The 15,654-nt window shown below is 30.2% G+C and overlaps 1 protein-coding gene across 1 annotated transcript in view; it reads right to left on the reverse strand.

The window, feature by feature from the left end:
* Positions 1–15,654, reverse strand: part of LOC149420564 (uncharacterized) — a 197,920-nt gene that overhangs the window by 40,063 nt on the left and 142,203 nt on the right. The window contains exon 20 of the mRNA XM_089636802.1: positions 4,740–5,139. Coding sequence (XP_089492928.1) covers positions 4,740–5,139 — 400 coding nt within the window. The remainder of the gene's footprint in view (positions 1–4,739; positions 5,140–15,654) is intronic.

Here is a 15,654-nt window from a genome sequence, read left to right on the forward strand (position 1 = left end):
GCAACGGATGGTCGAAAAATACGCTTGCGCATTCAATGGAATTATCCATTGCGAGATTGAGGCTTGCAAAATAAAGTGAATGTGTAAAAATATCTTGGAACTACGAGAGATAACGAAATTTAAAATACAAAAGGTCATAATTTTTTATCAGGTGCCATCTAATAGTAATTATTACGGAGCGGACGGTTTTTTCTGAAGCTTCTGATTGGTAGATTATTAAATAATTTTTTAATAGAGCATCTTTAACATTCTTAAGGTGGCCATTTAAAAATGCACAATATAACACTATTCTGATTTTTGCGCTATTTTTTATCACACTCACAAATATATCCAGTACTTAACCAATTGAAACGAAAAGAATTCCTTTGGGGAAACGAACATAATCTTGAATGACTCTCAAACAATATTGAATTTATGATCGAGTGGTAAGTATAAAAATTTGGTACAATAAGCAACTCAACTTTATCAGAATTTTTACACTATTTTTTCTTATTGACCAATTGAAAATATGGAACAAACAATATACTGTTTATTTTAATTATTGATAATAAACTAATATTTCATGGCTCTATATCAAGATATCATGAACTCACCGATCAAGATTTTTAAAAATGTTTTATGGCAAAGACTTGAACACTTTAAGTTTTTAAGCTCTTCAAAAATATGTGTTATTTTTCAAAATAATTTCTGTACATTTGCTGAGTAGAAAAGTAATTACATAAAATTACTTCGATAGAAAAAAACGCAAAGTATGCTCCGAAAATTATTTAAAACACACGTGGTTCTGTTATTTAAAATTTTATGAAAAAAAACGCAGTGTCTCTTTAAATGCTACTTCAGAAATTTGTCGAGAGATTTTTACTTATTTGAATACGTTGTGGGTTATTAAATATTTTTATCTAATTAATTAATTATAATTATTATTTTTAATATAAGCGCGCTCCCTCTAACATTTGTTTATGCATATTTCCGTTTCAAACCATTTCCTTCTTCTTTTTTTACGCTTACTACAGAGCCTTAATTCTTCGTTGAGTTTTTTTTAATAATATCCATTCATTGGAATGTAAAACTTTTCTATCTATGTAAGAGCTCCTAATTATTTATTTACAAAACCCATAGTACCTAATCATATTATAACAATTCAGAAATCTACTTTTTTGTAACATTGTGACATACCATTAAATAAATGACAAAATGCAGATATAATCTTCCGAGAAGAAAAAAAAGATAATACGATAAACATTTCAGGACACTTCCGCCACCCATTCTCACGGTACCTACCTTTTGAAATGATCTTACGTATGTACACACTTAGTGGTTCACAACTAAATGCGTTGGTATTGAGAAAGGTCGGGCAGAAGGTTAATTAAATAATTAGTCAATAATAACCACTCGGGCGATGAGTGTTCGGTTTTCAATTTAATTAAAATCATTCCTCAAAATGTTAACATCGAAATATATGTGAACTGCTTACTGTGGTTTAAATATTTCACCATTTATCCCATAGTTTTATGTTCCATAAATTTGGCACATTATAGCAAGCAATCGCTCAAGTTTTTGCAAACTTACCATGATATGCCAAAAATTATTTAAGTGGATAAGATATTAAATAATTAGTCAATAAAAAGTTATTAAATAGTATTAAGAATAAGTTTTAGATGTATTGTAAAGTGTCCCAATGTAATAGAAATAAGTTAAAAAGGTTTATATTAGATTTAAAAATGTAATTTTATAACTAAATAAAAAAATAATAATTAAATATTAAATAATAGGATAAAATGAAATTTAATATTATTTATGTTGAGGGATCAGTAGGATTTATAGGCCCTGTTAGAAGTTCTACCGAGCCGAACCCTCTGATATGAAAATATCTGGAGTCGATGAATTATTTTCCCATTTGATCTCTGGTGAGTTGACGTGTAGTTCTTGTATTGTTTTGTATTTATTTTGCTTATATAATGCACTTGCATAATGTTGATTGACTAGATGATCATTTGTGGAAAAGTGTGTGGAAGGGTTTAGTTTTTCCTATGGGGAAGATTTAACCCGGACATAAAATCGGAAATTTTAATTAGTCAATAATAAGATATTAAATAATTAGTCAATAATAAGAAATTAAATAATTAGCCAATAATAAGATATTAAATAATTAGTCAATAATAAGATGTTAATTAAGTGTGAGTCAGCGAATAATTTTCAATACCCTAATATTTATATTTAAGCTAAAAAATAAGATGCTCCCAAAATACATGTTTAAGAATGTTAATTTTAATTTCGGAATACATGTCTACCCCACGAGAAACTGTGGAGATTTTAGACTTCCAAAAACAAATTTGTCGGGAACCCAAAATAATCTCTATTTTAAAGAATTTAAGAATTTTAATTAATTACCGACAGATGTTAAAGAAGCTAAAAGCGGTATGATTTTCGTGGGTTATGCCTAATTACGACAAAGAATAAGTTTTAGATGTATTGTAAAGTGTCCCAATGTAATAGAAATAAGTGAAAAAGGTTTATACTAGATAAAAAAATGTAATTTTATATAAATATAAAAAACATACAAAAAAATTTAAATATTAAAAAATAGGATATTAAATAGTTAGTCAATAATAAGTTATAAAATAATTAAATAATTTGGCAATAATAAGATACTAAATAATTAGTCAATACAAATATATTGAATAATTAGTTAATAATTGGATATTTCCTGAATCGTGAGCATTATAAATGTTTTCATTAAACTTTGATGGTATTATTAATATACCTTGTCAATCAAGATACACGCAATACACGAGTTTACATTAGTTATTACCTCTGGGGTCTATGTCAATACGGCTTGTAATTGGTTATTGGAGAGATTGTTGGGAAAGGTGCAATTAATAATATCATTGTCTAAATTAATTATATTTTAATTAAATAAAGAAAGTTATAGTAATTTAACGATTGTAAGTCTCGTATTAGAAGGTGCGTGTAACTATTCGTTGTCTATTACAGGGGTTGGAAGAGAGAATAGAATGCCACAAAACTCTGTTTTGGCAAGCACACTTCACTTTATTTACATTCATACATCGTACTCTTCTGATATTCTGACTATTCAGATAACCAAACTTAAGTGTTTTATTTTCTTAAAACTACGTAATAAGTGTTCAAAGAGAAAAAGAAAATAAAAAAAAAAACAATACTAATTAAGCCAAAATTATGAAAATATTAAAAATAAAGCAAAAATCCCTCGACAAATGCCTAAGTTGCATTTAAAGATACACTGTGAGTTTTTACATACCTATTACATGTTAAATAACAGAAATAATAATAAACAAATAACGAAACAAATGTGTTTTTTATAATTTTTAGAGCATACTTTGCGATTTTTTCCATCCAGGTAATTTCAAATAATTACCATTTCAGCTGTACAATGTATTGATATTGTCTTTATAAATAACATATATTTTTTAGGAACTTAAAAAATTGTGTGTTCAAGAGAAATATGTTTTCTGGTGAAAGCTCTTTCATTTGTTTGACATGTTATAAGTACTATGATTCTCAAGTACTAACTAAAAGTAACTGAGTAACAACTAAAAATATTTCATTGTTGCGAGTGAACAGCAAAGCTTTTCCATGTTTCCTTATTTTAGAAAGCCCGACCATAATTTATCATTCCTGATGGAAAGTCGTCCGCTTTAATACCTAATCATATTTAAAATACTAGAATCGTCGTGACACTGAAATCACTATGCAATTTTAATTGCGAAAAGTTTTTGTTTAATCCAGTAGTACTGTGAACAGTAGACATCGCGTCCAAAAAGGATGTTTGTAATTTTCTCTTATTTAATAAATGAAAAACGATATTTTCTCTGAAATCGTAAGATTTGCAAGTTGGTCCTAAACATAAATAAACCACTCATTATATTGATATCTTCGGACTTTTTGTATGAAACAAATTGGACGCAAAAAACAATAGATATGGCAATATATGTATAGACAGTAAAATTCCAACACCAATGAAAAACTCTGAAAGTTTATTCCATAGACTTTCAGAGTTTTCCATTGGTGGATACAGTTATGTAATCATATGACGTCACAATATTTCGGTTTCAATTTTTGATGATCTCAGTTATACCCCCAGGTCTTATGTCTGCTACTGAATTATAAACCTAACTTAAAAAAATAAAACAAAGGAATTATACAAAGAAACGTCATTGTATCAATCCTTTTTTAAAACTTTCTTCGGGTAGGTAAGTACCATAATATTTAAAAACTTAATTAAAGTTAGCCACCTAGTCAAAGTTAGCTATCTAGGCTTAAAAGGCCAGCTTAAATATTAAAAAAAATAATTCAAGAGATCGACGGTAGTGTATAATCGAAACATAATTTTCCATAGCGAAAATAGATGTTGGTCCGTTTATTTCGTAATTTATTTCACAAACTTAAAAAAAAACGCCACCATTATTCAATAAATCTATAAATTCAGCTCATAAAAAAGCGCCTGTGGAATTTAGCGGTCATCTGAAACAACATAATTACTATCCGCTTCGTGCTGCACAAATTAAACATCAAACATTCCATTAAAATATCCATAGAGATCACAATAATGTTATCCACAAACTGGAAGTCTGCAAACTTGGGCGGGAAAATCATGTCAAATATGCGGAGACAAGTGCTGGGAGCTGCTATCTGAACATGACCATAGACTTCGAACGGAATAAAAATTCAAAAACCAGTTTATCTGGGTAGGTACTCACCATTATTATTGTTGGCCCCACCTCTAGTAAACTTCCTCACGAATAATCTCGTGGGTCGTGCGGCTCGCGTAGAAGTCTCAAGCACGCCAACTTCAGTCGCGTTTTGCTCTCCAGACGACAAAGATGGCGTCGTTTTTCTCCGTTCGAACGTCGGTCTTTTCCGGAGATTCCCGAAAGCGGAAAATCTGCCCCCGATCGTTGTGTTGGGTAGTTCCGTAGTAGTTGAGGTGGTGCCCCTTTTGGATTGTTCGGCTTTCAAGTTGAAGCGTGTTGTGGGTCTTCTGGAATATGGGTTTGGTTTTGAAGTCACGGATGGTTCTGTTTTGGAATTCTCTGATCCAGGAGCTATAGTGTTGTCGGAAGACAGGATTTCAGTGGCTTCTTCTGATTGGTTTGAATCCTGCGAAGAAAAGGGAAAAATGGTAAGTTATATTGTTAGAAATTTAATCTTATACTAATTCTTTGAATATTAATATAAATCACTTATGATTTGAGATTTTCATGGCCAAATATACTATTTTTAGGGTATTATGACGTGTTGCACTACCTGCTTATTTAGCCAAAGTTTCGGAAAACATTACAATGTTCATCATCAGGGCAGTGTGCGTCACATTTTCCCTGATGATGGACACCGTAATGCCGTTCAAAACGTTGGCTATAGAAGAAGGTAGCGCAACACGGCATGCGCCAAAAATAAATGACTGATTATTGTTTTAATTGTTGATATATTTTGATTAAAACATGCTTATTTGATAATACAATTTTTTTTAAATATGTAATTTTTATAAATAAAAGTAGATTTTACGCTTATATTATTTTAAATCACCTTACAATACACAGTCACATAATTTGTTAGGCAATATTACGAGAAATTGTTGTATTAGTAAATTAGATTAATAATTATTAGAATTGTTCGATATTGATTTAAAAATAAGTGTTTATTTGATGTAACCTGTTTTATGTTCAATTGACATTCTACATTATACGTACACATAAATCAAACGTCACCTTTAAATTAAATCTATCATTGACATATCAAAAAAAACCAGATAAGATCCTTAAAACGCAGATATAATATTAATATAGATATAAATGTAACATTATGTTGAGTCATATAACAACATTTGGCAAACACAACTGATATGTTATGCAAATCTCGTAAGTAATGCAGAACTCTATAAGTAATGATGTGGAAATCATTTTAACTAATGTGCATAAATTTATGTAGGCAGACATTAGTAGGTGTAGTGATTTGTGAAGTGATTCCGTTTGAACACATTTCAATAAGAAAATAAATTATAAAACGATTCTGCCCACAAAGTTAAACATGTTCAGATGATGAAACGAAAAATAACATGTCTTGTTAGTTAGCAAGTGAGAATAAGCATGATTAAAAAAAAATTTTTAGTTTTTAAGAACATTTTCCACAAATTTAGTTTTTGCCGGAGAACATAGAACGTAATTTTGAAATGGTATTCCACTGTTTCAAAATTAAATTATTTTTTTTTTCTAATTCTATTATAAATTATTGGTAGAGTTGGCATTGATAATGATAAAATGGATTTTGAGTAAGATTTATATTATTTTGAAAAATTTGTAATAATTTCTTGTTAAACCATTAACTAGTTTCGGAAAATATAATGCTTTCTTCGGGGTACTAAAACAACAAATTGAAATGATAAAGAAATTAAATACATTTAATACCTTAGGAATCAACTGATTTTTTGCTCAAATGAAGTGACTTATACACATATGTTCGTATATGCTGTTGAAAATGAGCCAAATCAAGGAAGATTCACATACAAAAATGTGAAATATATTGATATAAAATATTAAATTCACTTATTTACTGTTGAAAACTTGAAAAGGGCAATTCTAACACATTAGAACATAGGTAAAATGTGTTTACACATTTTTTGTAAAATTATAAAAATTACTGAAAACACTTTTCTTTTGGATTTTGAAAAAAACAGAGACGGTTAATGCGTTCTGTTCAAACATTTTGGTACATTAGTAGTACGTTTTCTTGTAAACATACTGAAATATCATTTATGAAAAGATATTATACAAGTTTATATGGCTAATACATTTAATATTTGGAAAAAAATCTCTTACACTTAAAACACTACATATCGTGGGGTTACTGCCAAAAGTAGGTAAATACATTTTTTATGTTTTGAGTTAGCGATGATTTTAATGTTTATTTATGTATTATTATATAAATGGAATAAGTTTGGGTACCCTCTTATGTCGTTAAGTAGGTTTAAATGCAGTGGCTTTTTATATAAAACATTGTAACTTTATTTTTTTATAAAAAAATATTGAACTTACAAAAATAAGAAGAAAGAACGCTTTGTAAAACTTCAAAATTGAGTTTACTCCAAAACTTGTTTTTGTAAGTTACCAGCATGTAATATCAAGGATTGAAAAGTAGTGAGGGTTAATGCTTTCTGCATTTCCACTGTAATTTTATAATACAATGTAAATGGTTATTGAAATACAGGTATTTGTGTGTATTTTGCAATAACCACCGACGCCGAGGTAACGCAAATAACAGCATCTCCTACAATATGTCCTAACACGGGACAGGTAAACAAAGTCCGGTTTTTACATCGATAGTGAAAGCGGACATAGAAATTACCTCACAAATATGGGCAGCAGAGGAGCACAGGTATAAAATATTTATGATATTTTATTAAAAGCTACAAAAACAACATAGGTACACCAGGGTATATAGCACGGTCGATCGATAGTGTCAGTGATTTGTCACCGTTCCTGAGCATAATTGCAGATCGCCAAGGAATACACAACACATACGTCGAATAAATTAAGAACACGGTTCCATGATAACTCAACACAGTGACTATTCAACATACCTTTAAAAAATGTTATAAAGTCATTAAAAATTATGAAAAAAAAATTATAACCTAACCTAACCTAACCTACTTAACCCAGTTAATAAAGTTTTTGTTTCATCATTTTCCATGACTTTATATAACTGTTTAAAGATGTGATGAATTATCATTTTGATGATTTATCCGGTTACCTAAGAACACATAGTCAATATTAACTGTTGTTTGTTCGTTAGCGATCTGTAGTCGTGCTCTGGAACGATGACAAGTTATCGATTAAAAAAACTTTATCGATCGACTAAACAAGGACAAAACTTACTAATTTAAAATATTTATAATTTAGAATCTCTTGCAATTATTTGTAATAACAATGATTTGACAGGTTTCCTAGTAAACTTTTAGTAAAACACGAATGTGTTAGCGACGTCGGAACACGTGTTCATTGAAATTCTAATATTCTCCAATTTCGTCATTGTATATTATCCGGACACGTGTTTTGATATATTGTGAATGTACTAAAAGTTTATTAGGAAACGTTGTTAACAAGATTTAAATAAATCAGGAATACTTATTTTTCTCCGTTTATCCAGGCGTACCAATATCGTTTTTGTAGCTTTTAAGGAAGTATTATTCTGTGGCCTATATGTGCTTATTATTTTAAAGAATTGAATTATTCTTCTTCTATTTGCCAAGATTAATATTTTAACTACGTTAGGTACTTGGGAGAAATTTTGTGAGGGGAACATTTATTTATCGCGTGATATTCTTGGAGCGCAACAGAACTAGCATGTTTATTGAAGAAAATAATTTAGCAATTCATTTTGTAGTAAGAAATGATTTAAAAATCAACCAAGAAATCAAGGATGATTCTAATAATTAAACACAATACATAAAAAATGTATAGTTATGAATACATAGATACTTTTGTAAATCAGATGAAATTAATTAAAAAATACATCCATTTTAAACGAGCTTTAACGAAACAAAATCGAAATTTACTTATTAAAGTTTTGTGGTATGAGCGTGAAACTGATATTCCTACATAACTAACTAACCATCACGCCGTTATTCCGCAGGGGTAGGCAGACAAGACACACCGCCAAACAACTCAGTCTTGGCAAACACTCTTGGCCTCATTCTCATTCATCGTCGCATACGTACATTTCTGTTATTCAGACACTTTACGTTACAAGTATTTAGTTCACTTGATCGTGCCATGTCTTTCTCGGGTGTCTCCGACTTCATCTCCTATCCAAATTCGTGAAAAAAATTCTTCTTTACACTATTTTCTTCGTTCATTCGCTCTACATACCCAAACCATCTAAGCATCCTTTTCATTAGCCTTGCCTTCTTTGCGAATCTTGGCATATCTCACACAATAATACATGGTTTTACCACACATACGCCTCTGGGATCTCTTCCACTGCATTTTGCCATAGATGAATAAGGTATAAAGGTTCTTATTCATAAGTATCATAGAATCGCTGACAGTCCTGAATTGTTAATGCCAAGTTGCTATGCCTACTCAGCTATTCCAAGTACAATTAATTTTATGGGTAACAATAAACTCACTACTGACTATTATCATAGACACCTCATACTTAAACTTATGACAGCTCTTATACAAACCTAGTATAAAGTAGTTCAACTATTGTTACACTGGTATATATTTCTTTTCAATTATGCATTGTCTTACTGCACTTATATTAATAACTGCATCACTTGCAATTGTGTTTTTGTTTACACATTAATTGTTCTTTAATTTATTGCTATTATTATCCTGTATACGTATACGCTTGTAATTTGATTATAACTGTATTGTAAAAGCCATTATATGGCGTTGAATAAATAAATAAATAAATAAGATATAATACGCAAAACAGCTTTTGTAGCTTTGGATGTTGTATAGAATTTTGGATGTCATTGTTTTATTGATCAATGACATAAAAATTCACAATACTGTCCAATGTGAATGTATAAAGAAAGTATGAAAAAAATAATAATTGCGATATTTAAATACTCGATGACATAATTTTAATAAAAAAAATATGTAATCATTTTATTAGCACTTCCGATTTTAATCTCGAAACATTTCAACTGAATAAAATGAATGTATTCTATTTGAAATAATATTCAATTGAAATTTTGTTCAATGAAACAACATCTACCATTATACAATTTCTTGAACACGCTTTCTGAACGAACATGGCTCATAATAAAGAGTAAAGCAAAGGGTATTTATGTTCCAAGATGAGAATAATACTTGTCGCGGTTCTCAATTAAATACAAGACTATCAGTAGCCTTGAGAAATGTATTACGAACCTTATAAGACCACAAACAAGAAAGAATCATGCCGACGCTTACAATTTATATATAGATGCGAATCTACGGGCGATTAGGTACTATTTTATAGGGTGTACGGCAATATTTTATTTTAAAAATAGAATACTCAAAGATAGAAAATAATAAAGATTGTTAAATAGAATCAGATCAACACGAACACAAAACGAAAACGTAATTCAAATTTCGAAGCTGGTTTGAACGCTGGTTTTTATGTATATTGATTTTCATTTGTTTTATACTGAATAATTTTCGTGAGGTTAATGGACGAATTTCATCTAAATTTTGTGTTTATACTTGACAGCTATTTCGCTTTTCGAAGACAATATTAAACCGAGCGTTTTAAGTGCCTTCGGAAAACGACATAGCTATATATGACACGTTCTTTGTATTTTTATTAATATTTAATTTGAAATCATTTTTAATTTATGGAAGTAGTAGGTGAAGGAAACTTTTTACACACCGTGTTCAATTCAAAAATTGCATGTCACAGAAAAATACAGACAAGACCAGCATGCAAAAAAAAACATGCATAATTAATTGGTTTCACAACACATGTTAATTGGTTTTTCTTTTATTTCAGGCTGGAACGCTGCAAGGACAAAGGAGCCCTTTTCTGCCACGCACGAGATGATTGAGAATTTAATTGTTTAATTAATTAATTTTCCCGATGTTTTGTAAATAGTATTAAAGTTTAAACAAATGTTTTGTACTCAGTATCGATATTTATATAACAAATGTTTTGTTCTTAACATCGATATTTTGTAAGCATTATTAAAGTTTTAAACCGATTAAAACACCATTAAAGTTTTTAATCGATGTTTTGTAATCAGTATTAAAGTTTATTTAATAGTATTTTGTAAACATTATTAATGTTTTAAACCGATGTTTTGTAAACACTATTAAAGTTTTAAATCGATGTTTTGTAAACAGTATTAAAGTTTAAGAATTGTGGTTGTTCTGGTTGGCGTAATTATTTTAACATTTAAAAATGTGTTAATAAAAAAACCCCTATCCTCTGTTTCTTAGATATCATTGAGTTAACCTTAAATAAAGAGATTGTCAAATCTTATAGTTGCTCTAGGATTCAATGTTGTTTTATTTCACGCAAAAATACAATCGTCATATTATTGACACCGAATAACAAATTACACTTTAAAAAAAAAAGCGATACATATATTAGACCTTTTGACTCCTGTACCTTTGCACTTGATGTATCGATCACGATCCGTCAAACTTATAAGCGAGCGTTCTGCCTAACGTACTAACGACCAACTGGTAAAACAAAATTGAAATATTATTGTGATTTTGAAATTAGCGATCGTAAAATGTATGATCGATCAATTCATAAAAATCTCAGAAAATATTCTTAATTCGATATTTCAAAGTTCACAATGGAATTGACGACTGAAAAGAGTGCGCTAATCGCTATAGATATAGGTACTAAAAATACGTAGAAAAATGAGTCTGGCCGATTGATAAAAATCTTCTCAAAAACGTGGTGGCAACACAGACATAGGAATATTCATATGTCTATGGGTGGCAAGCTATTTCATAATAAAATATTAGTCCATTCAGAATATTTCGGAATACGTATTCATGCAGCTGCGCATTTCCTGATAAGTAAATATATTGACGAAATTCGACAATATTAGAATTTTAATGAATACGTGTTCCGACATTCTCATAACACATTCCGGTTTTACTGATAGTTTCTTTGGAAATCTGTATATTCATTCGTATGTTGTTTTTAACAGGAATACCAATAATTTGACGAGATTTTTTAATCAATTAGCGATATTTTTTCTCCGTGTGATCATAGAGCTTTTACTGTTTCAGATCAGTGATTTAAAAATTTATTTGGGCAGTCTACTGTTGATTTTATGAATGCAAAGAAAAATAATATTACCTTCGTTCTTTAATTTCTTTTGTCGTCCTTTATGTACAGATGTTTTTGTAATCCCCAATTGTTTAGGTAGACTAAATATAGTAGGTAATTACTTAAGATAGTAAAGTAGGTACCTATTTTAACTAAGATTTTATATTTTATATTTAGTTACATAACAAACACAGCATTGCGTAGATTCTATGTTTCGTTTTCACTTCAATCCGGCTGTGTTAGTATAATATATGCGCATGTTTCGAACGAGGCTTCAGTTGAATTAATGCCGTAGAAACGTTCATGAATTATGAAACAAATGACATACCGACAAAACAATCTTGTATGCAATTAAAATACAGATTTGAACAGTCAAAGTCCCTTGAAGAATTAGTGTGCACATTAACCTTATGGATACTTAGTGCATTCAAAATCCACATTATGAACAATAAATATTGTAAATCTCACAATGAAAATGTAGCTTATATATACGCTTTTGGTTTTAGAAAAGAAAGTTACCATCCGGCGTTGCCCGAGTTCCAAAATATTTCTTTTTGATTCACCAATTTAAAAATGTGTCAACAATTATTATAATGAGCCTTTATCGACAGATCAAAGGTTCGGAGCTCTTGATAAAATTGACGCAAAAATATGTGCGTTAACCTACACACATACGGAAAATACGTGCAAATTTTCACGAAACCGGATCTCACTAGGTAGGTACTTAAATACATATAATAATATTACACTGACCGATAGACAAACGGAAGATACCAACTTATTTTATTTCAACGTTTCTAATATCTTGCAATACTCGTTTGTTAAAATGTCGACATAAAAAAATCGAACCACTCTCAATTTCAGCATTAATTTTGCAAGACTGACTCATTTTCGATTACTACCATATTTTTTAAGCCATTGCGTTCTGTGATGCGCAGTTGTATTGTTTTCAAACTCTTTTCAACTCGAAAATCATAAAGTAATAAAGCAAAGTCAATGATATATAAGGTAGTTTTATAATATTAACTAATACATCATTTTGATTTGAATAATTGGATCAGTCTATCGCAATCTAAAAGCTATAAATCTATAATATTTGATACGCGTGGAGCAATATTAAGTACGCAGCTGAAATAACAAAATAAATCTACATAGACGAATGTCAATCAAGATTTATAAGCAAATTCCTTTTGTCTGTTTGTTATCTATCGACACAAATCAGTTTAATACTTGTTTAAGAATGAATGAATTAGTACTCGGCCTAATTGGCGAATACACGACACGATCAGCCCACTTAGTTTAGCCAAACCTATATTTTACACCTGCCACGGTTTTTTCCGCCTCTTTTTCTTCAGTTTCAAAAACGATCACCATAAAATATACAACAGAAAAGAGTATTCAGTTTAAAGAACATTTTTGTAATCAAATAACCTAAATAAAAATTGTACAGCCTTATTGTGTATCGCAGTCATTTTCATAAAGAGCTAAGGCGCTTTGAAGTAAGTATAAGTGGATGTCCAAAAAAGACCTTTTCTATGTTTTTCAATTAGAAAAAAAATTTAAAAGTAGATTTAATAATTTAAAAATGAACCAATTAGTTAACATTTCTACTCATGTATATTGAAAAAAATTAATAAATCCAATATAAAGGTTTCAATTTGTAGAGTTATCTCAATTTGGTACTAGAGTTCTAAATATCTAACATCCAATAAAACAATCGTAGTTTTTTTAAACGATTTCATAAAAACACTATTGTCACTGAAACATATCTTAAATTGATGTCGTAGGACTGATAGTTGTACGAAGGCACCTGATAACAATGCATATATTTATTATATTGTAGACACCATGGTGTTATGGTAAATCGTTTCAAAAAGGCTTTTTGGCGTGACCATTAAGCGTGTCTTAAAACGGCCATGAAGTAGCATTTATTGACCAAACTGATCGACTTTTAAATTATATCAGCATTACGTAATAAGGGAGAGAGGCAAGTATTGTTAAAATGATTCATGGTAAGGCTGGTATCATTCACATTCTCGATTAGTTTTGTGTTAACCGCAAAAAGTGATGAAATTAATAGTGGAACAAATGTAACCTTCTGAAAGTCACGTACTTTGATCAAAGCGTTGATATATTTCGAACATACGTTTTAGATTTACTTTGCTTCTATATATTGTTTGTATCTTAACATATATTATACACGCAATCTACGTTGTGAATTATTGAGATGAAGGGGTGCGAAAAACCTTTTAATTTTAGAGAATATATCAGCTCCTCAATTAATAATGAAACAAAATGCAATGCAAAATGCAACGTAGTGAGCAAGATTAAGCGAGGGACAATTAGATGGTTTGAACAATTGTAGAAGAAATTGGGGACTTCTGATGATGATGTAGTAGCACGACCAAGTAAATAAAATGCTTAACTCGGTCATGTCGAGAGTCAGATTAACAGAAGGGTATGTATGAGACGATGTATTAATGTGAATGAAGCAAGGAGAGTGTGCCAATACAGAATCGTGTGGTGGTCTATCCTTCAATTAGTTAATACAATGCGCCTAGAAGAACTTTTTTGAAAACATACAAACAATAATGTAATGTCATTTATATCTCCACGAGGTATTTTAATTAAGGAATGAAGTCATTCAAATAAAAAGTAGGTGGGTGCTATAATTAATTATATAAAATGTCATGATTGTGTAACTCTTTGATAAAAAAAATAAGTTCATTGACGAAAGAGTTGAATAAGTTGTAACGAAAGGGAACTAACTATGTAGAAAATTGGGTTTTGTTGAACGGAATAAGATTGCCAATACTTATTAAGATTAATTAGACGTTTGTATTTATATCATTAAAACATGAGGAGAGTTATTATTATACCAAACACTGTCATGTTTGATTGAGTTGCGAACCAATTTATATAAAGTAATTATTATGCTGAGAATGTTAAATAACACGACAAATGGTTGGGATTATTCACTTTGTATGCAAATGTAAAACGTTGCAAAATATTATGTTGGTACGTCTTTGGATGATTCAATACCCTGGAAGTGATTTAGAAATAATTTAGGCATCATCAGCAATGTTATGTGGTTTGTGGTTATGCCGTCATACATTATTATTACGTATAAGTGGTGATCCTTCACATCCCACGTGCCTAAAGATACCCTAATAGATCTGTTATTACATCTCCATCTTTATCTGAAACAATGCACTTAAGGCGAAGCTTAATGCCAAATCACTATTTTGATTCATCTTTATAACGAATTGGTCTATATTATGAATACAAGAAAATATGCTTTAGATAAATTGAAGGTTTTCCTATCGCTTCGCTTGAGTAGAATACAAATAAATATATAAATTACTCAATAAAAAATATAAATGCAAACTACTAAAAATATTTTTTGAAGTGATACTTCTTTACCTTCTGACCGGAGTAAAACCGACTCATGACCGTCACGAAAAACCGTGATTATTTCGCTATAGGAGCCTAGCTAATATTATATACCTAGTTTAGGTCACTCTCCAAACTCAGCTTCGTGGTCTAGAGGCAGAGCGCCCGACTGTCGTCGTGAAGAACCGAGGTTCGATCCCCGCTTTAACTATTTTTTTTCTTTTTGTGATTTTTTTAATACGAGGAAAAGTGATAAAATGCTCTCGTGCTGCGACTTTGTCAGACATACATATAAGAAGATATCTACATGATTTGTAATAATGTAGTAAAAAATTACATAAATTTGTTAATTTTAACCGAGAGTCTCCCGAAATGTCTAAATCCATTTAGTGAGACTCTAGACCGGCAGGTGTTCACTCGAGTAATTGGCTAGAAGTAACGGTCGGTACC

Source organism: Hesperophylax consimilis, chromosome 10 (genome assembly GCF_061612785.1).
Source record: "Hesperophylax consimilis isolate HC1 chromosome 10, BYU_Hcon_1.0, whole genome shotgun sequence".
NCBI lineage: Eukaryota > Metazoa > Arthropoda > Insecta > Trichoptera > Limnephilidae > Hesperophylax > Hesperophylax consimilis.